Source organism: Pimephales promelas, chromosome 1, assembly GCF_988280905.1.
Source record: "Pimephales promelas chromosome 1, fPimPro1.hap1.1, whole genome shotgun sequence".
NCBI lineage: Eukaryota > Metazoa > Chordata > Actinopteri > Cypriniformes > Leuciscidae > Pimephales > Pimephales promelas.
In genome coordinates, this window is record NC_142769.1 from 16,384,126 (window position 1) to 16,409,082 (window position 24,957).

The 24,957-nt window shown below is 40.7% G+C and overlaps 1 protein-coding gene across 3 annotated transcripts in view; it reads left to right on the forward strand.

Moving 5' to 3' along the window:
- dennd4c (DENN domain containing 4C) overlaps positions 1–24,957 on the forward strand; it is a 117,047-nt gene that overhangs the window by 32,674 nt on the left and 59,416 nt on the right. For all 3 annotated transcript variants that reach the window (XM_039669330.2, XM_039669331.2, XM_039669332.2), the window contains exons 2-3: positions 17,469–17,779; positions 21,840–22,092. In XM_039669330.2, the coding sequence (XP_039525264.1) occupies positions 17,481–17,779; positions 21,840–22,092 (552 nt within the window). In that variant the 5' untranslated portion in view covers positions 17,469–17,480. The remainder of the gene's footprint in view (positions 1–17,468; positions 17,780–21,839; positions 22,093–24,957) is intronic.

Below are 24,957 nucleotides of genomic sequence, written 5' to 3' on the forward strand. Positions count from 1 at the left end.
CTGGGCCAGCTAAACAATAACAGCATATTTCATATTTTGGTAGGAGTTTCATCAAAACGGAAACAAAATGGCGCGTTCGAACCAGAATGGGGAGAGAGGAGCTATAATATTGTCAAATATGTCAAATAATGTTTTTTTTTTTAATCAACGCAGGGGAGGCTTTTTGCAAACATTTCTCTTGAAGGAGTAAGATTCTGAGGCAATGTTTCTCAGCGCTGCTTTAAATAGGGAGCAAGCCCACCCCTATTTTGGTCGATACGTTCTGGTTCGACCAAAATTCTGATTGGTTGATTTTTTTTTTTTTTTTTTGGCCATCTTGATCTGGTTTGTTTATTAAATATTTGTTTTTTTATTAAAGTGGACGTGCCTTTTGTGTTTAAGAGTATAAGCTTTAAGTTAATAGTCTATTCGTTTTGCTCAGCTGCGAAGCTGAGCTCCCATGTTCAGCTGAGCTCTGTATGAGGACATCCACTGAGCGGCTGAAATCATAGTGTCTGTCAGCTATTGTAACATATGACAAAAACAATTGTCTACATTATGTTGAATATTCCTCAACAGTTCTTGTGCTGATAATCACTAGTTGTACTATTTTCAGAAATCATAGGCTATAATATTGCACACGACGTGATGGAATGCTGTTAGGGCCGACAGACTCGAGTGTGTCATTTATGCAAAATAATTAGGTCAAAAACTATTTAATATACTGCAAATAGCCTTCTAGTTTGTTTATGTTTATTTATAATTCATTGAAGACGGACAAGGTTACCAAGTAGACCTACTGCGCAGCTAATTAGGCCTCGTCCACACGAAGCCAGAGCTTCCCCTATCCGATATTTTTTTTTTCCTCGTTCTAAAAAAAAAGTCCGTAAACACGGCGGCGTCTCAAAAAATATCTGCGTCCACAGGAAACCACTGAAACCGACTGAAAACGATGTAGTAGACATCCCAGACCAGTATGTGGTGCTGTAATTCTGCCATAGAGATACACTAAAAATGCGAGAAGAAGACTTGAAGCATGCACATACAACCTTGTGCGCTGTAGGCAGTAAAATAAAAGGCTATGAAATAATATTACGCACAGTTGCTTATTTTCTTTTTTACCAAGAACTTTATTGAACAACCATAAATTGCCTGGTACAAAATAGGGAGTCGCGATACTCGATTAGTTAGCGGACTCCGGAAGCTTGCCACAAAGAACCGGCAAAAGTAACGAATGTGTCAAATATAGACATTTTAATTGTTTATTAATAAACTAATGTTTTCTGTGTCATTCTTGACTGAAAAGAGGAAGTTGATGTTGCTGCTGACTCGCCACTTCGCAGTATTGTGAACACGCCTATGGAGTAACGTAGGCTAATGCACTTCATACGGATTAGGCTATAAGAGAGAGTAGCCTATCTGTTTCTGTTCGTTTTTAATAATTGTTTGTCGATGTTGTCTTCTTAACGGAGCCATTTCAAGAGTTCTATATATTTCTGAGTTTTCGGTTCATTTATGAGACGAGCTCCAGTTCACGAGCAATGCAAGTTATTTCGCGCCGAGGCGTCCACGCCCTGATTATGGCTATTGTCTGCTATATATTTGTGTCTTATTTATTAAATCCAGGTAACTGGTTGATGAAACATTTATTAAAATAAAGATACAATTTATAAAAAAAACGAAATTCACTTCAAAGAAGGGCTTTATACAAAACAAAACTTTTTGTGGTCAAAATTAGGTCTCCCGATATATTGCGCATATGCATGCGGTTCACTTTTCATAATCAACATAGATTCAATAAAAGAATAACATATTTAAACATAAATAGTAAACTGAATACATTTCTTTAATGGATATAACACGTACGCCTAACCTACAGAGAAATGTAATGTCGGAGTGGAACAGGCGAAAATACTCTAGAGCCCATATCTTTCCTTCTGTTATCGCTATAATGATAAATTTAGTGTCAAAGTGTACATTTTTGGGGTCAAGGAATCCAATGAAATTGGTTTCAAGTTTAAATAATTTTCCCCATACCATGATAATTGGGGGTAAATATGCACATTTCACATAAAAATGATGTCATCAGTGTGACTTTACATATCTTTTCATTCAAAAACTTTCATTTATATTGAAGCAGTGCAGCTACTTCTGTACATTACATTTGTCCTAAGTAGCATGAGATTTTGACCAGTCAGGAGTAGCCTATAGCAAATCAGTTCCTGCAACATCACATCCCATCTTCACCAGGAGCTGTGACAGATGTTGAAGGTCAGAGGTGACAGGTTAACACTTTAAGGTTCGTATGACTTTCTTGTTAAATAGAAAAATGTTTTAATGTTAGATAACTAATAACTAGCTAGATAGTTGACTGGAAAAAAAATCTTAGAGGGAAAACCTCTTCTCGAGAATACTGAAGGCAAAAATTATCCTTATAATTTGTATTAATTTAAATGCACTTGTTGAAGCTAGCAGACCTAGTTGAGGCAGCTTGTGCGCCTATTGGATGCTCTGCGATAGAGCCCTGCGCTGGACTGTTTTCTTCATCCCGCCTGCGCCCGCCGAATTTCTGACCATTACCGCCCGCTCCCACAACGTATGTGCTCCACTCCCACCCGCTCCCGCAATATGCATGTCCACTCCCGTCTGCACCCGCAAAACTCTGAGAATTTATTCCCGCACAATAATAGAGATGCATTGATTTTGTGTCTTCTCCCATCCCACAGGAAAAAAACACGTATTTGTATTGCTATTATTAAAGAGAATCATGGGGTTGTTTTTTCGTTACCCTGGCCTGCATGTATTCTGATGCACTGATCATGAAGATGAATAGTAGTCCAAATGTCAGACTTGCCTTGCTTAGGTTTTGTGCTGTAAATACCTCGTTCGAGGATCTTTTCCACATCATTTATTGACATCTCCATCATGTTGCTAGGCTACATCCCGATCCCGCTTTTTTTTTTTAGCCGCCCATTGCAGTCCCAATGCAGCCCTCCAAGTCCCAATGCAGCCCTCCACTCTGCGGCAACTGCTGCAACCTATCGAGGGACACCCACCCACTTGACTGAGGCGATAGCCAGGCGTTTTCAATGAGAGATATGTAAGGTCCACAGACAGTAGAGGTTTGAAAGGGGCACCCTTCATGGCCTTAAAGACCAAGGAAAGGTCCCATATGGACGAGGAGGGTTCATCGTTCTAGCTCCCCTGAGGAAGCGGACTACAAAGTCTTTCCTACCCAGTGGCTGGCCATGCGAATGTTTGAAAAGCCCAGCAATAGCCGCCACATATACCTTGAGCATGGAAGGGGATCTACCCTTATCCAAGAGCTCCTGTAGGAAGGAGAGAACCTCCGATAATTCACAATCTTGTGGATCAAGGTTGCGAGCTGAGCACCAACTTGAGAACACTGACCACTTGGAAGCATAAAGCCGTCTAGTAGAGGGCGCTCTAGCTTGCATAATCATGTTTAACACTCCGTCGGGGAGACTGATGGGTACCCGTTGATGGCCCACACATGCAGAGCCCAAAGCTCGGGTCGTGGGTGCCAAATCTTCCCTACGGCCTGTGAGAGGAGATCTCTCCTCAACGGGACAGGCCACGCAGCCAAGCTCTGAAGCTGTATCAGCTCCGGAAACCAAACTTGGTTCGGCCAGAATGGTGCTACTAGAAGCACAGAGGAACCATTCTCCCTGATACGCTTGATTACCTGTGGTAACAGCATGATCACAGGGAAAGCATAGAGAGGGCAGCTGGGCCAGTGATGGGCCAGCGCGTCCTTGTTCTTTGTGAAGCATATTGGACACTGAGCGTTGTCTTGAGACGCAAAGAGGCCGACTTCTGCTGTACCAAAGGTGTCCCACAACAGCTGAACTGTCTGAGGGTGGAAAGACCATTCCCCTGGGGGAACGTTGTCCCTGGACAGCTTGTCTGGACCCACATTTAGATGGCCTGGCACACGCGCCGCTCTCAACGAGAGTAGGTTGCGCTGAACACATACAAGCAGGCGTTCTGCCAGTGCATGAAGGTTCTGTGATCTCAGAACGCCCTGGCGATTTATGTAGGAAACCACCGACATGTTGTCCGTGCGGACAAGGACATGGTAGCCCTTTAGAGGGGGGAAGAAACAACCGCAAGGCGTTCTCAACCGCCTTCATCTCTAGACAGTTTATGTGCAAGCTCTTTTCTTGGCTTGACCACAGGCCAAAAGTCGGTCTGCCCTTGTCTGTCGAAACCTTTTTCAGTTTTGAAATTACCCCCAGGTTTACACCTGTCTGATACCAGTCGACCGCCTCACAGGGCTCCAGAGCTGTGATACAGTTCTGAGTTACCTTGAGACATAAACGACCGGATGCCGTGCTCAAGACGCGGGACACGCGTCTTCAGCCAGTGCTGTAAAGGCTGTAAAGGCGAAGCAGAAATTATTAAAGGGATAGTTCACTTTGAAATAAATTTTTGATATGTTTTAGATTACCTCAAGGGCATCCAAGATGTAGGTGTTTTTATTTCCGCAATAGTTTCAATTTTTTATATTTTTAGGTCAAACCGTTTGTGTCTATCAGTCATATAATGGAGGTCCCCTCAAAGAGCATGCACAGAGAAGTCCAAATTAAACATGATTAAATGACTCGGACTCGGATTAAATGACTCAGACTACAAAGTCGTTCCTACCCAGTGGCTGGCCATGCGAATGTTTGAAAAGCCCAGCAATAGCCGCCACATATACCTTGAGCATGGAAGGGGATCTACCCTTATCCAAGAGCTCCTGTAGGAAGGAGAGAACCTCCGATAATTCACAATCTTGTGGATCAAGGTTGCGAGCTGAGCACCAACTTGCACCAACTTCTGATCCACCTCAAAGAGCATGCACAGAGAAGTCTAATTTAAACATGATTCAATGACTCGTAAATGACACGAAACGAGCGGTTTGTGTGAGAAAACGAACAGTATTATATTGTTTTTACCTCTTGTTACCACAGCCACAAAGCGCCCTCAGATTACTTGGACGTGGCTGTGGTTACAAGAGGTAAAACGATATAAATACTGTTCGTTTTCTCACACAAACCACTCGTTTCGTGTCTTAGGCCATCAATGTGTACTTACATTTACGAGTCATTTAATCATGTTTAATTTGGACTTCTCTGTGCATGCTCTTTGAGGTGACCTCCATTATATGACTGATAGACTCAAACGGTTTGACCTAAAAATATCAAAATTGAAACTACTGTGGAAACAAAGACACACATCTTGGATGCCCTTGAGGTAAGCCAAAACATATCAAAAATTAATTTCAAAGTGAACTTTCCTTTAAGTTGTGAATGGACTGTGTGTTTGGCATGCTTTTTTGATTTGAAAAAATTGCATACTTCACCTCCAATTGTCATGGTAAGGACAACATCATTATTGTTTTCTAGTCTTGGAACCTACTTTATTGGACTCCTTGACCACAACAATGTACACTTTGTTACCAAATTTGTCATTATACCCATAACAGAAGCAAAAATATGGGTCTCTCAAGTATGATTGGTGGCCATTTTAAAAAAATGTGCGTATATAAGAAGCAAAATGTGATCTCACTTGTGTCTTAGGATAAATTTATTTCTATGGCCATAAGGTACTTCCATACCAAAGGGGACCTTTGCATCATGACTTGAAGTCAAAAGTCGCTTAACATTTCGCTCTACTAAAATACGAAATGTCTTTATCAGACAACAGACAAGCAGCATACGAAAGAAAGTGTAGGCCTAAAAAAACATTCAAGTAAATAATAAAAAAAGGAATACAAGAGGGTCAGAAGTTTCTGCCGCATTATATTATATTATATTATTATACACGCAGTTCGGCAGTTGTTGTTGTCTGACAAGTCGACATGTGGGGTGATGACAGCATCATTTCACAAAATATACGGATTGGCCGTACACACGAAAACGCAAGGGTGTCATTTTCAGGTTTATCCACCTTGGGACCCGGTTTCACTCTCCTAAAACGCCGGATCCGTGTGGACGAAAAGCCAATACGATAAAAGATTTATACAGATCCAGCGAAACGCGTCTTCGTGTGGACGGGGCCTTAATCTAACGTATTTTTCGTCGATTTCTAGTATAAATTTCAGTACTTCAGTCGACCAAGATTTTCTTTGGTTGATTACAGCCCTTGTAATTTGTTTTAATTTTACATGAATTATCTTAACTTAGTTTATTGTTCATTCATCACTATTATTAGTATGACATTTGTGGGTTTATCTCCCTAAAAAGTGTAAACCTTGAGCCTCCCAGGCACCACCAAAACATTAGCCGCGTTTCCATTACCCTTCAATTTGCGCAAATTGAAATTGCGAAATGAAAATACGCTCAATGGAAACACGTCAATTTCGCAAAAACTCGCAAAAAAGTTTATCGCAAAAAAGTTTTTACGCTGGCATGAGGAGGTTTTTCAGGCAATTCGAAAAAGGATTTTTTCGCAAAACTGCAATGGAAACGGATTTTGCGCATTTACAGTCACCTGACTTAGAAGACTGAGTGTGTTTTAGGACCGTGTCCGCAAATAATAATAATAATTATCATCATTAGCCTATTATAACATTTATTAGGCTACATATGTAGCCTAGAAGATGCTTTTATCCAAAAAAGGAACAAAGCAATTCGTCACATCTCATTCATACTACAGGTTGGACAATAATAGGGCTAAGATTATCACAAATAAACACTCAATTTTGACCAATATCCAAGAGTGTGTGTGGAGTTTGGAGCACGCACTGGATGGCAGACAGACGCGGGCGCGGCGTGAACACTTTCATTTTCCCATCAACAGTGGAATCAACTTAAAATACTCTATCATTTCTGGTTATACAGAAAATAATAATACATTATTCGCAACTACTTTTATTTGCGTAATGTCACAATAACAAGAAAACGTTGTTCTTTTGTAAAAGAACAAAAGAATTTTTATGGTCTTCGTGAACTGGAGCGCGAGAACTGAAACAATAGCCTTTATAGACTAAAGCTTTAAATGTCCACTTTAAAAAGAACAAATTCGAATCGTAAACTAATACCTTATTATGTAATCCGTATGAAAGGTGCAGTTCTCTCTAAAGGTGCATCCGGAGATTATGCTTTTTAGCTCGTTATTTTTTCAGACGCATTTATAATAACTCACCTATAGCCTAAACAAAGCACTGCGGGAAAAATATCATAAATAGGCTAACCATGTTCTATTTTGGCCTTAGAAAACCAGTAAAACCTACATTTTTTTCCCCATATTAATTTGTGAATATTTTAAATGTTTTAAAGGGGGCAACAAATATCTGAAATTTCGTTGAGATGTAGCCTATATAGCGCAGCATTGGTGTGGTCAAACTAAAATGATGTTCAACTTTGCGTTTTAAAAATACAACAACCGTTCATTTTTCGTTTTGCAACGACCGTTTGGACATAATACGAGATAGAGTTCTTTATTAAATTAATTTAAAAAAAGAAACAATAATCACAGGAATAGCCTCTCTAAACCTCAAAGAAATGCCATCAAGACATCGAAGCAGAAATAAGGGAGAAACACCAGGAACTCTGTATGTTTCCCTGCTATTAATGCTTGGATAACACATCACGTCTCCTTCAATTATTAATAATAATAATAATAATGTCTAGTGCGGTGCATGACTGTGAAATAAGTTATAAACATACCAAAGTCCGTTGATTTTTGGAATGACTTATCGCGAGAGGAAAAAAGACGTTTTAGTCGCATAACATCGGTTAATGGAAACACCGTCATTTTGCAATAGTTTTTTTTTCGAAATTTGGAAAATATCGCAAAAGTTTTGCGCAAATCTGTAACCATGTTTCCATCGACACGTTTTTATCCGAATTAAGTGATATCGAATGAAAAATGCCTTATGGAAACAGTAAAATTCGATGAAATTTCATGAAAATCGACTCAAATGAAATACGTTCGGTCTCATCGGATTTTCTCTTGATCGATATACGGCTAATGCGATAAAAGCTGATGGAAACGTTATTTGCCGAATAAATAATGAATTGCGATTAAGTTTTATGCCCTTTTATGGTTGCAACACGTCAGAAGACGAGTTCATTTCCGGCCAGTCTGTTTGCGCACACATGGCGGATGTCAACAAAGACAGATGTAAGTGGACAAAGCAAAAAGATGCTTCAACCAAAGGGTTTCCGTGAACCACGATCTCCCAGAACTGATGGAGCGCTGTCGTTCCCAAACCTCAGTCACCTCCGTCCGCTGTCGTCGGGCATACGTGCATCGTCATCATCATAGCAATGTTTATAGCGTCGCTGTTTTCTTAGGTTAGTTTTGCTTGTTTTTACGTGGCTTGGTTGAATTGTAATGTAGAATAGGTGGTTTGCAGTATGTATTCTGTGATATACCTTGTAATTTCTTGAGCCCTTGCGCTGTTGTGTGGCATAGTTGTTGAAAATTCCTCCTTCAGGGTTTTTTGACTGGACAGGACTTTCTTTGTGAGAGAACCTGCAAACTTTTCGGGATGATGGGTCGTCAGATGACTTCGCATGTTGCTTGTGTTTCCCGTGTTGTATCGCAGTTTACTGTGGCAGTGCTTGCACATAGTCCATTGTCTGTCCACCACCTTCTCTCCTTTTGCGTTTTTTGACATGGCGATACCAAAATGTTTCCACACATCTGATTTAAAAGCTGCAAGGGGCTGGCACAATCTCATCTTCGAGGGTTGTTGTTTTCATCCTTACAAGTATCACTGTCGGCCATGCTGGCTTGCTGTGAGCTTGTGTGGACAGCGTGCAGCATGCAATCCTATTGGCTTAACAACGGTTGTTGTGACGACACAGCAAAGGACCATGGTCTATCTATATAGTTAACAATGATTTGTTCCACGGGACTGTGTTTATACCTCTTGCTTTTTGACGGACACCTGTCCTTTTAATATTGTAACTCAACCACAACGATATCGAGACACGTTTACCACTGGGATAGCGCAATATTGTCAATATCGTTACATCCCTAATCATGACACATAGCAACATAGTTAAAAGTTTTCTTAATATGTTGGACCTAGAGGTCTTCACAGCGCACCCGAGACCTGTCGGCCTGGGACCCGACCCGGGACCCGTACGGGTTCGGGTCTATATTTTAAATGATCAGGAGTCCGGGTCCAGGTCGGGTCCGAATCTATTACTTCGGGTCCCGGGACTGTTTAACATTGTGTGTAATACCCGTGCGATCGGAGTGCAATCTCAAGCGCGTGTCATGTTTCTATGGCAACCAAAGCAGTGCTTCCGCCAAACCGCGCTTTACATTTCCTCCAATGTTTATAAAAATATAAATGAACCGTTTTGATTAATCTCAAAGTTTTGGTGGTCAGATTCAGACTCAATGAAGAGCAGAGAGCACAGATATGATCAAGCTGAACAAGCAACAAGCAATCGTTATTATAGTTAAAAAGGGCAAACAGTTAAAGTTATTATGCGAGTTAACTCAAGTCAGAATGTACATGTGCAAGGTTGCATTTGTCATCCATCACCGTGACATCAAGTGGACTTTTAAAGCTGAAATAATGAGTGGATTAATCTTGGAATAACGAGAGAAATAACATGGATAGAACTTTCTTGTCGGTGGATTGTAATGCATCACAGTCAGTCAGGTAACGTTACAAGGAAGTGAGACGACGACTACTAAAATTAGGTAAGACAAAAAGTTTTATTTTTCGCAAAGTTCTCATGTGAAATAATATGTGACAATCGGGTCCAGTCGGGTTTGTGTCTTCCTGTCGGGTTCGGGTCCAGTTTTCAAATAATAGACGGGTCCAGGTCGGGTCCGGGCAGTACATTTATGGCATTTCTCGAGTCTGCACGGGTCCGGATCTAACTTTTGAAATGAACGACGGGTCCGGGTCGGTTCGGTGTAGCACATTACGGGTCTCTTCCGGTTCGGGCATGAATTTTTGGACCCGTGAAGAACTCTAGTTGGACCTATTATTGAAAGTAGCCTATTTTTACCTGTTGAGAAATGCCTTTACACACACCCATAAGAGTTGGGGAGGCTTGACGCACGAAAGGGCCATTTGTAAGTTTGTTTGAAAATATGCTTTATTATTGTAATTCCTATAGGTGCCTCTTGTGTCAGAAAAACTACATACTTCACCTTTAACAAAGTGCAGTTAATGTTAAAACTATTTACACTACAAACTAGTTTGTTTATGATTATGTTAATAAATTGAAATGATATGAAAATGAATACCAATATTACAATATCTAGCAGTATACAATAGCAGTTAGACAGTTTGGGGTCCACCTCAAAGAGCATGCACAGAGAAGTCCAAATTAAACATGATTAATGACTCATAAATGTAAGTACACATTAATGGCCTAAGACACGAAACGAGCGGTTTGTGTGAGAAAACGAACAGTATTTATATTGTTTTTACCTCTTGTAACCACAGCCACAAAGCGCCCACACCCTCAGATTACTGTGGTTACAAGAGGTAAAATCTATATTAAAACGGTTCGTTTTCTCACACAAACCGCTTGTTTTGTGTCTTAGGCCTTCAATGTGTATTTACATTTACGAATCATTACATCATGTTTAATTTGGACTTCTCTGTGCATGCTCTTTGAGGTGGACCCCATTGACCTCCATTATATGTCTGATAGACACCAACGGTTTGACCTAAAAATATCAAAAGTGAAACTACTGCTGAAGCAAAGACACCTACATCTTGGATGTCCTTGAGGTAAGCTAAAACATACCAAAAATGTATTTCAAAGTGAACTATCCCTTTCACTGTGAGTAAAATTGACTATGGCTAACAATCGCTTTAGGAAGTGTGCTGACCCGTGTGAGAAATTTCTGGTGACACCCTTTGCGTGCTTTGTCTGGGTGAAGAGCGCGCACATTCTGCTCTTGAGGGAACAGAGTGCACGAACTGTGAGCTTCTTTCAAGGAGAATGCTCCGTTCTCGTCTGTCCTTCTTTTCGAGGGAAGAAGGACAGCTTTCTTTGCCCCGCGGTTCGGGTCCTGCTCGTGCCGAGGCCGAGAGGAGACTCAGATCATGGGGATCTCAGAGAGAGCTTGACGACGAGTTTGAGAGAGGAGTGAATCTCTCAAATTCGTCGGAGGGTGACGAGAACGTACTGCTGGGCAGAGGTGACTTTTCTGAGGTATCTTCTGGCCTATCAGCCAGTGCTCTGTTGGCTTCGAGCCCGGACGGACAGGATGGGACTGAAGCAGGTGAAGATGTTAGTATGGCTGAACCTGCCCAGCCCCCCTGCCCCGCGTATGCGGAGCTGGTGGAGGTGATGGAGCGTGCCACCGCTAGGCTTGTGTTGCCATGGCAGTGCATCAGGAGTGAAGCCGCTCGTGGAAGACTTGATGAGCACTTTCTCTCCGGCCACACCCCATCAGCCCCGGTGAGCTTTCCTTTTCTTTCCCGACCTCCATACAGAGGTTGTGAAGGCATAGAATAACCCGTATTTGGCTCGCATTCACTGTTTCCAGCATTCAAGCTACTCGAATGTGGAGGGAATGCGGGAACATGGGTATGGGTGTTGATGCCTCCAGAGCTATCTCTCGCAAGGGGATACATCGACACTGAGTGCTCCAACCCTGCCATCTGGACCACTCCAGACTACATCTCGTCTGAATGGCAGGGCATATGTGGCAGTGGGTCATGCTGCACACAATGGCTGTGCTGCAGGCATACCAGGCTGACCTGCTGAGGGACCTGGACCATGGGCAGGGTCTGTCCCCAGATGCAGTGGTTGAGTTGCACCACACCAAAGACCTGGCTCTCCGAGCCACCAAGCAGACAGCCGCTGCGATCGGTTGTTCGTTGGCGGCCATGGTGGCCCCGGAGAGGCATTTGCGGGTGAACCTGGCAGGCATCAGCAAGAAAGAAAAAACTTTTCTCCTCAATGCCCCGGTTTTGCCCTCTGAACTTTTCGGGACTTCCGTTGAGGCGGTGATCGGGAAGTTCAGGGAAGCAATGCTTATAGATCCTGTATACCGCACAGGTCCAGGCCCACACCCAGACAGCCTGGGGGCCCTGGCCCATCTTGTTCTGAGGATCGGAGACAAGGCCAACGGGACTCAGTCACGACTCGTGCCCCTCCTCCTGGCAGGAGCAGGTCATCGAGGCGGTGCAAGTCCAGGAGAAAAAGGCAGGGTGTCAGTGAAGTAGCCCAGACCAGACGTGCGGGCAGAGGCAGATAAACGCCTCCTTTCCTGTGCACACCTTCCTCTTCCTCTTTCCCCCTCGTCCATAACATCTGGCCCACAGTGCCTGACCCATGATGATAATCTATTCTGATGGTCGGCCTTAGGCCTTTTGTTGTGTGACCAGTTAACTTTAGCCATTGAGAGCATCCTTTGTAGTAGTTGGCAAAAGGTGCTCTTTTCGGACGAACATATTTAGGCTGTTTCCAATAAAAATAATTATTAATGGGTTATTCGGCGTCCGGTCCCCTCCTGGTTAGGATGAGTTCCCCTTATGGTGTGAGTCTGTTACAGGGCCTTTATCGCTTTATTCACTAAGCTAGAGTGGAAATGGCTAGTATGGTAGTGGTAACCACAGGTAGCAGGTTCCCTCCCTGTGGGTGTGGCTAGGCTTCCTCTCACTTTAGGGATTTATCTGTTGAGGCCTCCGCTATCAAGAGCTTGACAGAATGTTATTCCTGGGATGATGTTGCCCTAGTTAGTGAAAAGAGGGTGTTTTTTTCATTTCTTGAAATGAGCAAAGTGTCCTGGTCATCTGGATGACTATGTAGAGTATTTCACCTCTGGTTGAGTTTAGCAGGCCCTCACAGGCTTGGGCATCTGTACCCCCAGTAGGTAGGTAGGGTCACAACTCCAGTACTCCCCTTATTGTTTAGGGTCGTCACAATACTCCCCAGCTGTCGTATTTCTGAGAATACCCATAGGGCTGTTCTACTGCATGCTTCAGGCCTCCTCTCCTTCGAGAGTCATCCTGCTGAGGCTTCCATGCAAACGGCTTTCCAGGTAGAGCTTGAAAAGTGACCCCTATCTCTCTATGAGGAAGTGCTTTAGGCCCTTCTCTCCCTGAGCTTGTGTTATTGTTAAGCTAGCTTCTAAATGTATCAGTCAGGCTAGGCTATCAGTTCTCAGCATGTGTCAGGCCTCCTCTCCTTCAAGAGTCATCCTGCTGAGGTCTCCATGCAAACAGACGTTGCAGATGGAGCTTGAGAAGTGGCCCTTTTCTCTATGAAGTGGTGCTTTAGGCTCTTCGCTCCCTGAGCTCTATGTTAATGTTTTCGGAATGGTCCAATCAGTCTCTGGTATGAAGTCTAACTAGCATGTTCAGGCCTCCTCTCTTTTGAGAGTTATCATGCTGAGGCTTCCATGCAAACAGCATTTCAGGTAGAGCTTGAGAGGTGGCCCCTTTCTCTCTAGGATGTGCTTTAGGCCTTTCGCTCCCTGAGCTCTGATGATCGTCGAGCTAGCTCTCCTAAATATGTGTCAGGCCTCCTGTTCTTCGAGAGTCATCCTGCTGAGACCTCCATATATAGTTGGCTGTGTTGATCTGTTCTATAGCATGTGTCAACCCTCCTCTCCTTCGAGAGTCATCCTGCTGAGGTCTCCATGCAAACAGATGTTGCAGGTGGAGCTTGAGAAGTGGTCCCTCTCTCTCCATGAAGAGGTGCTTTAGTCCCCTTAGCTAGCCTGTGTCAGGTCTTCTCTCCTTTGAGAGTAATCCTGCTGAGGCCTCCATGCAAAAACTTTGTAGGTAGTAGTAAGTTTATGCCCCTTACTACCCGAGTTCTGCATCATAGCTTTATTCACCCTATGAGGAAAAGCTCTAGACCACAGTCGTGTAAGTGTGGCAGTCCTCCTCTAATCTCAGTCATCCTGCTGAGGCCTCTGCTTCCCATAGCACCGTGAAGGAGCTATCGTCTCTGGCTAGAGACTGTGGTTGAGTAATGTAAACCCAAGAGAGGTGTTTGGCTTCAGCGTTGAGCATGATAGCCTCCCTGGTGTCGGGGTCGACACTGTCCCCCCCGAAAGTAGAAGGCTAGAGCCCATAGGCTCCGGGCTATACTCCTTTAAAGGGACCCCCCTTCTGTAGGTTGGGCTGTGGTTCCCATGTCCTCGAGCTGGCAAGCTCTGTGTGATTCACAGAGTTCCCCTCACTTAGCATGGAGCTCGGGCAGTGGTTGTAGGGAGTAGTGCTACAGAACTGTGCGCTGTCACTTTAATTCAGCATTTGCAGCACAGCAAATATAGACTTGGTACGGAAACGATCTCTACACTGCTGTATACGCACCGCATATGCACTGCAAACGGCGTATGTGTGAAACAGGTGTTAATGCCTTTGTCATCTTAAGACTGCCTATAAATGTAGCCATATGAGGCAGGGCATTATCATGCATCTAGAGGAACACAGGGCCCACTACACCAGCATAAGGTCTGACAATGGCTCTAAGGATTTCTTCCTGGTACCTAAGAACAATAAGGGAACCATTGGCTAGGATATGGAGGGAGGTCTGTGTGACCCTCCAAGGATATTCCTCCCCTGACCATTATTCCCAAACCGGTCATGCTGGATGATGTTGCATGCTGCATAATGTTCTTCACTGCATCTCCAGACTCTTTTACATCCGTCACATGTTCTCAGTGTGATCCTGCTCTCATCCATGAAGAGAATGATGCACCAATGGCGGACTTGCCAATTCTGGTGTTCTCTGGCTACAGACAGTGTCAAGGATCCTAACAAAACAAAACTAAAGACAGATCAGTCAGGAATAATAAGCAGAGAACAATCGTTTATGGCCACCATCTGCAAAATCATTCCCTTTTTGGGGGTTGTCTTGCTGTTGCCTCTCTAGTGTATCTGTTGTCACTTTCATTTGCACCAAAGCAAGTTAGACTGATTCACAATTGATATCATTAATTGACTTGGTGTTATGATTAAGTATTCCCTTAATTTGTTTAGCAGTGTATCTTAAGATGGAAAAAAATGTTGTTTTACATATCGAAATGTGGCTTTCAAATGAAAGATTGCTATCAAATGTCACACCCAGGTTCCTAACTGACTTGTCAGAGCAGCCATCAAGTGTTAAACAGTATTCTAGGTTATTACGTGCTGAGGTTTTTGGTACCTAAATTATTAAAACCTGTTTTTTTCAAAATTTAGTTGTATGAAATTACTTTTTGACGTTGTCGATAATGTTGACTAATTATTTCAGCCCTGTTATCAGACAAAAAATTATTTAATTTGGAGACACAATATATTGCTTGCCATATTGTTTGGTACTATTACCGGTATATAAAGTTCAAATCACAGTATTCAGCCATCATACTATTTGTCACAAAAAAAAAAAAAAGTAAAGAACATATTTTTGACAAAATTGTGTAGCCCCGATGTGAAGTTTACAGAATCAGCATTGGATAGGAGCACCTCAGGAGCTTTTTAATCTTGTTTTATAATTGTTGTGCCCTGAAGCATTGCGTTTAACCTCAGGATGCTTAGGGTAGGCTGTACCTGTAATTAGTTTTCTGTAAGCTACTTCTACATGGCAGGTAACCATGTAACACCTCATTAGTGAGGTGCCTTGAGTTCGCTGGGATTGGAGATTATAGATTTAGTAAACCCTCTAGGGAAGTGGTTCCTAAACTTTCGAAACTGTGCACCTTGTTTTTTTCAAGGTAAGAATTTTACACACTCCCATGAGCCATAGTAACATTTTTAAATAGTTAAAAAATAGACACATTTTCTTTATAAATAATACTGATATTTTAGTGATATAAATTGGTTGCTCAAACGAGGTTCATAACATTTTGAAAAATAAAGGCAAAAAACATTTGTAGTTGTGGTGTTCAGTTTTACTTGCAGTTTCTATGGTATTCTAGATGGCTGCTAGGGTGTTTTGATTGGTTGCTGGTTGGAGTTATGTTAGATTGGATCTTCTGGTTCACAAGGTTTGGGGTTTTAGGGGTGAGCCTTTGTACAGTAAGCGTTAATAAAACAGTGGCGCTTGTATACAGTCATGTCAAGAACATTAAAAATATATTATTTTGAGCCATCCACAGCTCGGTATGGCTAAGAGTTCACATAATTTTTACAAAGGCTCAATGGAAGCAGAATAGTCTCAAATATAATTCATGCAAGAAACATGATTCACACGTGCGTAGACAATTTCACAATTCACGTACACACAAAAAAACCTAATTCACGTATACAAAAAAAATTCATGTGCGTGGAAAAAAAAAATATATTCACAAAAAGCAATTCACATGCGCAAAATAAAGTTACATATTCATAAAAACAATTCACAAATGCAAAACAATTCGTAGATATACAACTGTGCACAAAAACCTTTGAATGTTTAAAACGTACGAGAGTGTCCTTGAATTTCAATGTGCAAATCTTCAGAAATGAACAAGTAACTGCACTTACCTCTGCTCAGCCATGTACTAGTCGAAAGTTGATGACGTAACATGCAGATAGGCCCGCCCTCACGTGATACTGATTGGTCGATTGATAAGCATGTAGAAGGGCTGCTTGTTGGTACAAGGTTGTGTATTTTGTTTTGGGCGTCTTGGGTTCAGGTTTACTTAAAAATAAACCCTCTTTTTATAAAAGAGCCAGACTTAAAGAAGTCATGAACTGATAAACTGAGAAATCAAGTTTTCCTTTATCTTTTTACATACAAGAAGTAATTTTACTATAAAAACATACCATAAGTTTCAGAACTTAAAACTAATTTGTTAGTCCAAATATTTTTTAAACTAATTTCTTATTTTCTGGCTTTTATTACCTAATAGAGAGGAATATATCAGCACAAGACTTGTGTGCACAGATCAAATCATTTATATCATTGCCCCCCAACCCACTGCTGTATTATATTGAAAACAGAAAGAACTACTAGAACAGTAGGGCTTAAAAATGTGTACGGCTTTATTTGTTTGTTTCATTCATTTTGCTGTGTATACTTTGTCAAACAAGCTGCAATTCTTCACATACTTTGCAGACTTTTCAGGAAAGATATGGACCCTCAATAGTAGTAATGCTGTGATATGTAAGTATCTGTGTTAATAATTCTAATGTCTAATCTGTGATGATCAGTGATTGTTTTAATATGTGAGGAGGACTCATGTACAGTCAGACAAGTCTGAACTGAGAGCAAGTCATGTAGTGTGAACCACACAGTTCAGCCCGACGTTTTAAAAGCATGTAGTGTGAACAAGGCTATATCTAGCAGGCTAGATATTTTTCTGGGCTTGGCGACGTGTCTGCGAGGCGTCTGCGAGTGTTTTCGCTGCGTTGTTGGCTCTTTCATACTAACAGATTGGCAAGCGTTCATCGTCCGCTAATCCCCCGCGATTTGCACGCGATAACGATTTGCTAATCGGGCATAAATCGGGCTTAAAATCCTGTAGTGTGAACTTAGCTTTAACAACATACCTTGCTACATATTCACAAGTGCCCAAAAGTTCCAAAACCTATAAATGCACAAAATCAACAGTTGCTTCTCTCCAAACAGGTCTGCCCAGCCATGATTGAGGATAAGGGTCACCGCGTGACGGACTACTTCGTTGTAGCTGGCCTCACAGACAAGTCTACTCCACTAGAGCAGGATCTATCTGAAACCAAGTCCAGTGGACCCAAGGCACCTATCACAGACCTGGCTGTCATCAACAAGTCTGCAGGAGAAACTGTGCCTGAAGGTTTCACATGCATTGAGAGCACCTACAGCGGCCAGCCGGCCAATCTTAACCATGGCAGTCTCAAGAGCCCAGAACTCTTCTTGTGTTACAAGAGGGGTCATGGAAAGCCCCCACTCATTGATGTTGGGTGAGTTTTTAGGGTGAATGGCTGTCCCTCTGTGTATCTGTACCCTTGAACCGATTATTATGTAAACAGAAGTCAAACATGAAGTCAACCAAAGCAGGTTTTTATGACTTTACTTTGTTTAGTGTGGATGCCATAATAGTAATTCTTATTATTCCAAGAGCATTGGGTGTCTGCATGATCTGTTTGAATCAAGACCATCCAGGCTCGTTGAAAATCCTTGTCACAATCATGTAATCAGTCTCAAGTACTAAAACATAATTTTATTTAGGTTAATTGTTAAAAATGTATTTAATTTAGTTCATTCAGTTTAAACAATTACTTTCTGTATCTTTACTCTTCATCGTATATGAATTACATGAATTCTCTTTTTATTTTATTTATTTATTTTTACACTCCATTTCTCTAGTTAGTGCCATGATCAACCTATCCCATATCCATAGCTGAAAAACAGAAGTGGGCCACATGCATTCAAATCTATTTGTGGTCTCCATTCAGCATCAGCTGACATTGAGTTTTAAAATTCAGCTCAAGGTCTTCACTTTGTTATGGATATAGCTTACTACATCACCACCGTAAGTCCCACCCCTGCCTGAATCATTACCCTCCATGATCCTCACCATGACAAGCAAGGACACCATTTCCCCTTTTATTTATCACTCAAATCCCCCATATGATCATTGTGATTTGAAAAAAAAAAAAAAACCACACACTCCAAGGCATGACTCAACACCCATTGTATATTGTCTTTGCTCACCATGCCACACTATTAAATATCAATATGATGTAATGCACTTACTAGTATGGTATTTTATGGCACTTACTGTGTTAAAGCTTTTAAATCTATACTCCATATCCCATTTGGGCTCTCTGGAGTCCAGAGAGAGTGTGCCTGAACACCACACCACCTATTATTCAGTAGGCTACTATGGTGCTACAGCAAATTACCATATTTTTTTTAAAGGACAGTTAAATGAACATGGCTTAAAGCTTCTGAATATAAAAAAGAACTTATTATTTTAACTTTGAGTCATTTTAAATCTTTCTAAGTAAATCTTTTTAATCAATGAAATGAAAATATAGCATGTTTTTTCTAGCTATAGGCTATATTTTAACAGCAGGTTTTCAGCAAAAACATGGAATTGAATGCGATGAACAGATTTAATTTAGGCTTTTATTCACATATAAACATTGATCAATGCACTTACATAAGGCTAATCTGTCTGTCTATGAACTTTTTAAAACAGTTTTGAGGAAATGGACTTTCAATAGAGTTATGAACTATCGTCAAACTAAAAAAAACATCTCAAGGACAAATTAAACTTCAGGTTGCAGTGTCATGATTGTACACTGCTGTTATTCAGTATAAAGGCAAGTTTTTTTGTTTTGTTTTTTGTGGTTCAACTCTTAATAAGAACAGAAAATTATGTCAAAATATTGGCGCATCACAAGAAAAGTTATGCTAGAGTTAAAGGCCGTTTAACATCAAGTATGATAACTATAATGATAAAGATATAATCTTTCTAAATATGAAAGAATAGCAGAGTCCACATCACAACTAAGTCAAGTCAAGTCAAATATATTTATATAGCGCTTTTCACAATACAGATTGTATCAAAGCTGCTTCACAGTATCAATCAAGACAACATAACAGTGTTTGTTTATTCATGAAAAAAAGACAATCAAGTTTGGTAGAGCTGATCAATGTTATGATGGGTCATTTAATTTGAATATCCCCAAACTATAACGATAACAGCACACTGGCACAAATAAATATAGTTGGGATCACTTTCAGAATTATCTTTTCCACATTCCACATTGACAGCCAATCAGAATCCATTCTGCTGCATTCTGTCTCTTTAAATGTGCATTTCTGATAGTTAAAGGGATAGTTCACTAGTCTGTCTGTCTGTTGGGACTGGCTATATGAAATAAAAACTTAAATGCAAACATTCATGCACAAATATATCTTAAATAACAGTTGGTCTGCTATTTTTCACAAAGGAAGCCCATTTGTATGTTATTCGAGAAGGATATTCTTCATCACGATTGCAATCAGTGCAAAATGTCGCTGCAAGGATTTTAATGAGAGTAAAGAAATATTAATCAATTACACCTGTATTAGCGTCTTTGAATTGGCTTCCGGTCCACCTTAGAATTAGGTCTCAAATATTACTAACTGTATACAAATCACTAAACAACCAGGATCCACCATATCTGACAAACCTCTTAACACCATACAAACCCTCTAGATCACTACGCTAAGAGAATCACAAACTACTAGTGCCCTACTAAAGTGCCCAGAACAAACCGCCTGCATAAAGGCGACCGGGCTTTTGCAGTAATAGGACCGAGATGGTGGAATGAGTTGCCTCTACCTATTAGATCTCTGCGAAATCGCTGCCATTGTTTAAGAATTTGTTGAAGTTGCACTTACTGTCAGTAGCCTACAAAAAGTAGATGTGATGTTTAACATGCTGTCGATTTATTGATTAATGTGTGTTCTTGCATTCATTTATTTTTTTTATAGTTTATATGTAAAGCACTTTGGTTCAACCATGGTTGTGTTTTAATAGTGCTATATAAATGAAAGAAAGATAGATAGATAGATAGATAGATAGATAGATAGATAGATAGATAGATAGATAGATAGATTGATTGATAGATTGATTGATAGATTGATAGATTGGTTGATTGATTGATTGATTGATTGATTGATTGATTGATTGATTGATTGATTCAGAAATATTAGCCGACTGTCAAATTAGCTGGCTTAAAAATCCGGATTGATCAGCATGGTTCTTCCAGACGCCTCCCGCTGCTATTTGAATTGGAATTGTGTAATCAATTGAACAGATGTTTTACACAACAAGGATATATTCCCATTGGGTTTTGGGGTTTTCATGTTTTATGGGAACTTTAGACATAATGATTTTTACACTGTACAAGACATCTACATACATCTAATGTTACGGACATATTTTATCATGGTACAGTTCAGTCTATTTTTTCCACTTCCCTTTTATTCAAAGAGACTGAACTGTTTGCACCGTATTTATCAATGGGAAATACATCATGCTAAAATAATCTGTCATATGTATACTGTGGCTCGCTTGCAAGTCGCAGCAGCATGCTTCAAATATTGTGCGTAGTTAACAGTGAGTGGTGGTTTCAGACATTATTTTATGAAAGTGCATTTGTCAGTGCTGCGCTCCTGACTCTTATTCTGCCTGACAGAAAGAAAAGCTTGTACTGAAGGCGGAGCGGTTACACCAATCAGATGAAAGGGGCCTTTCAGCGCCGCCCACGCGTGCTAATGAAATAACAAATCCATAAACCAATTTGTAAACCACAGATGAAAAATAAAAATCGAGCCAAAATCAATTTTTTCGTATTTTTAAACTAAACAAAAAACGAATAAACGAGCTGGTTTTCATTTCTCGTTATTCCATTCCAAACAGGAAATCAAATGACCAAAAGATATACGGACTGACGACCGAGTAAATTTAAAAGTCTCGCTGTTTCATTAATTTAGATTGATAATAACGGGTAAAAAGGATAATACATTTTTCTTCTATTATTTTATTTTCCACAACTTCAAAGCAATGCAGCTTACCCAAAATACAAGCGTAGGCATGCACTTCTGTCCATACAAACTCCGCTGTTCTGCGCTCTAGCCAGAGAATACTCCCGACTTGCATGAACACTTTTAGTAGTCCAAGAAGCAGCAAATATTTTTATTAAGTAGCTATAACGAAGTTATGTTAAGTATTATATTTCACCAGATTTTATACTGTAAAACATATTCAAGCGTGAATGAGAACCATTTCTAGTGGGATGCCAGGTGTGCAAAAAACAACAACAAAAAAAACGAATATTCGAATGTCATATTTCAAATCGAATACCAACCCACCAAATATTCCAGCCCTATAAAGCACATTAAAAACACTACACAGATATCTAAACAACATAAACTTCACCACAGTGGAAAATCTTAAAGTCTAAGAATTTTTGGGTGAGCTAACCCTTTAAATTTCTGATCAGTGTTTCTTCTTTGTTGTAGGGTCCTGTATGAGGGAAAAGAGCGTGTCATTCAGGGTTGTGAAGTCATTGAGGCCACACCGTTTGGCCGCTGTGCAAATGTTAACAACAGCTCTGCGACATCTCAGCGCATATTCATCACATACCGCCGAGCTCACCCTGTCCAGCCCCAGAACTCACTGGCTGTGACTGACATCTGCATCATCATCACAAACAAGGGCGAGACTCCTCCTCATACTTTCTGCAAGGTGAACAAGAACCTCAACTGTGGCATGGTGAGTTGGCATTGAGATCAAAATAATATGAAACAAAATAGTACATTTTGCAATTCTCCACAATAGAAAGTTGATAAAATAAAATGCTTAGTTTACATTGCTTTAATATATTAAGACAGTGATATTAAATTATCAAGTTCACGAGAAAGCATGCGCATAAGCGCTGTGTGCCGCACTCAATTGGAGTCTTTCATAATCAAATCATAATACTTTTGCACAATGAAAAATTATTAATAGTATTTGTTGTGTTCTGTCTGTCTATCTATCATATGTTGCTGCCTCATTAAACAGCTGTGCTGATACATTTGTGCTATATACTGTATATTTTCTTAATTTTATAGTAGACTATAAAATAATTGATCTTTTTGATTTTTGTCTTGTTTTTCATGAATGCATTTTACAACAATACAAAGAGCAATGTGTAACGTTTTACCAGATTTAGTGCTACACTTATTGTCTCTTTTGTTCTCCACTATTTTTTTTTTCACTAAATGTTCTGATTTTATAAAATTATTGTTTTTTTGGACTTAATTTTACTGAGTTACCCACTAATCTAGTTTATAATATCATTTTTGGCATAGGTTATGATCATATTTAGGGCCCAAGCCCTGAAAGAGCGCAGAGCCCTATTGTTTTCCTTCCGATTATTAGGGCCCAAGCCCTGAAAGGGCGAAGGCCATATTGTTAGGGCTCAAGCCCTGAAAGGGCGCAGAGCCCTATTGTTTTCCTAAGGATTATTATTAGGGCCCAAGCCCTAAAAGGGCGAAGGCCCTATTGTTTTCCTTGGGATTATTAGGGCCCAATCCCTGAAAGGGCAGAGAGCCCTATTGTTTTCCTTAGGGTTCTTATTATTAGGGCCCAAGCCCTGAATGGGCGAAGGCCCTATTGCTTTCCTGAGGATTCTTATTAGGGCCCAAGCCCTGAAAGGGCGAAAGCCCTAAGCTAGTAAGCTAGTAAGGCCTATGTTCATTTCAAAGCAGCCTTGAGTGTAATATCATCTTCAAGCTTAAAACTGAGAATTAGAATATCCCAATCCTCTGTTGCTAATTCCAAAATGTCATTTTAGAGCTAGTAGCAATTAATAACTGCAATAGTTTGTTATCAATGCACTGAGAGGTAGAGAGAGAGAGAGAGAGATTAAACGTGTGAATTACTAGCATCTACTAATAGCGAAATTACATTTATCTGCACCTCGCTAGGTGAGAAACATCATGTAGCTTTTAAGTTGCTAAACTATTTTACTGATAAACTCTTTAGAGCATCGCTGACAACATGTGAGTGTGTGTCTGTACCTGTATGGAGCTAGGATTGTGTCTTTATTACATGTGAGAAAATAAATGATCTGAGAGAAAAAAAGAAATGTTTGAGAGAAAAACTTATCATACTGATAGCAAAAAAAAAACATTTCATGAGAAAAAAAAAATATTTGAGAGAAAGTTTTCATAAGTGCCCTTTACAAGTATTTTAATAGGTAAAAAGTACTGGGTGAGTGCTCTTACTACAGACATAAGCTAATGCTTATATGCACGTCTGTTTGATCCACATAAAAGCAACTGTATTCGTAAAGAGAATGGGCGATACATCTTTAACACGCCGCACACACTCCCGCAGCCGGCCATCAATTTTCGGCGGACCATCACTTTTTGGCACGACACCGGCCACGGCCACACTGCCGGACTTTCAACACAACGGAGAAAGCATCACACAACAAACTCGTGTAAACTCCCACTGCAATGTTACAATAATAGGCTACTTTTATGAGCTTGATGTTGAACTAATGCTCCATGCTTGTACCATGATAACGTTACATTTGTGGTGCTATCTAGCATAACTGTTCATGTATCTTTCACTTTCAGCAATGTCAACAGGTGAATGTATAATTTGATAACGAAAACGATTAGTAAACTTGACTGAACTGAACAATTTGTTGAGCCCTATTGTTTTCTTTAGGATTATTTATTAGGGCAAACGCCCTGAAAGGGCGAAGGCCCTATTGTTTTCCTTAGGATTATTATTAGGGCCCAAGCCCTGAAAGGGCGAAGGCCCTATTGTTTTCCTTAGGATTATTTATTATTAGGGCCCAAGCCCTGAAAGGGCGAAGGCCCTATTGTTTTCCTTGGGATTATTGGGGCCCAAGCCCTGAAAGGGCAAAGGCCCTATTGTTTTCCTTAGGGTTATTCTTTTCTATTATTATTATTAGGGCCCAAGCCCTGAAAGGGTGAAGGCCCTATTATTTTCCTTAAGGTTATTTATTAGGGCCCAAGCCCTGAAAGGGCGAAGGCCCTATTGTTTTCCTTGGGGTTATTCTTTTTAGGGCCCGAGCACTAACAGTCCGAGGACCCTCTTGAAACTGTTAGGGTTTTTTTTTTTTTTTAGGGCCCAAGCACTAACAGTGCGTGGACCCTATTGAAACTGTTAGGGTTATTAGGGCCCGAGCACTAACAGTGCGAGGACCCTATTGAAACTGTTAGGGTTATTTATTTATTTATTTTTATTTATTTATTTTTTCCTGCAAAGTAAGCCCCATTTTCGAGGCCACAACATGCTCAAAAACTCACCAAATTTGGAACGAATGTCAGGGTTGGTGAAAATTTTCGTATTTTGTGGGTTTCGCAGATGGGCGTGGCAAAATGGCTCGAAATGTGCACCAAAATTTACACATTTGACAAGAGTCCCGCCCTGAACAAATCTACATGCCGACATTGAAAGTAATTCTGAATGTGCAGTCAGCTCTAATTTCCTCAATGATACAGGCCTTCTTGAACCACCTTTTCTGATAGAAGAAACAGAGGTCAGATCATTGTTAAGGAAACAAAATTGTAGGAAGGCATCAGGCCCTGACCAGGTCTCTGTTGCCACTATTAA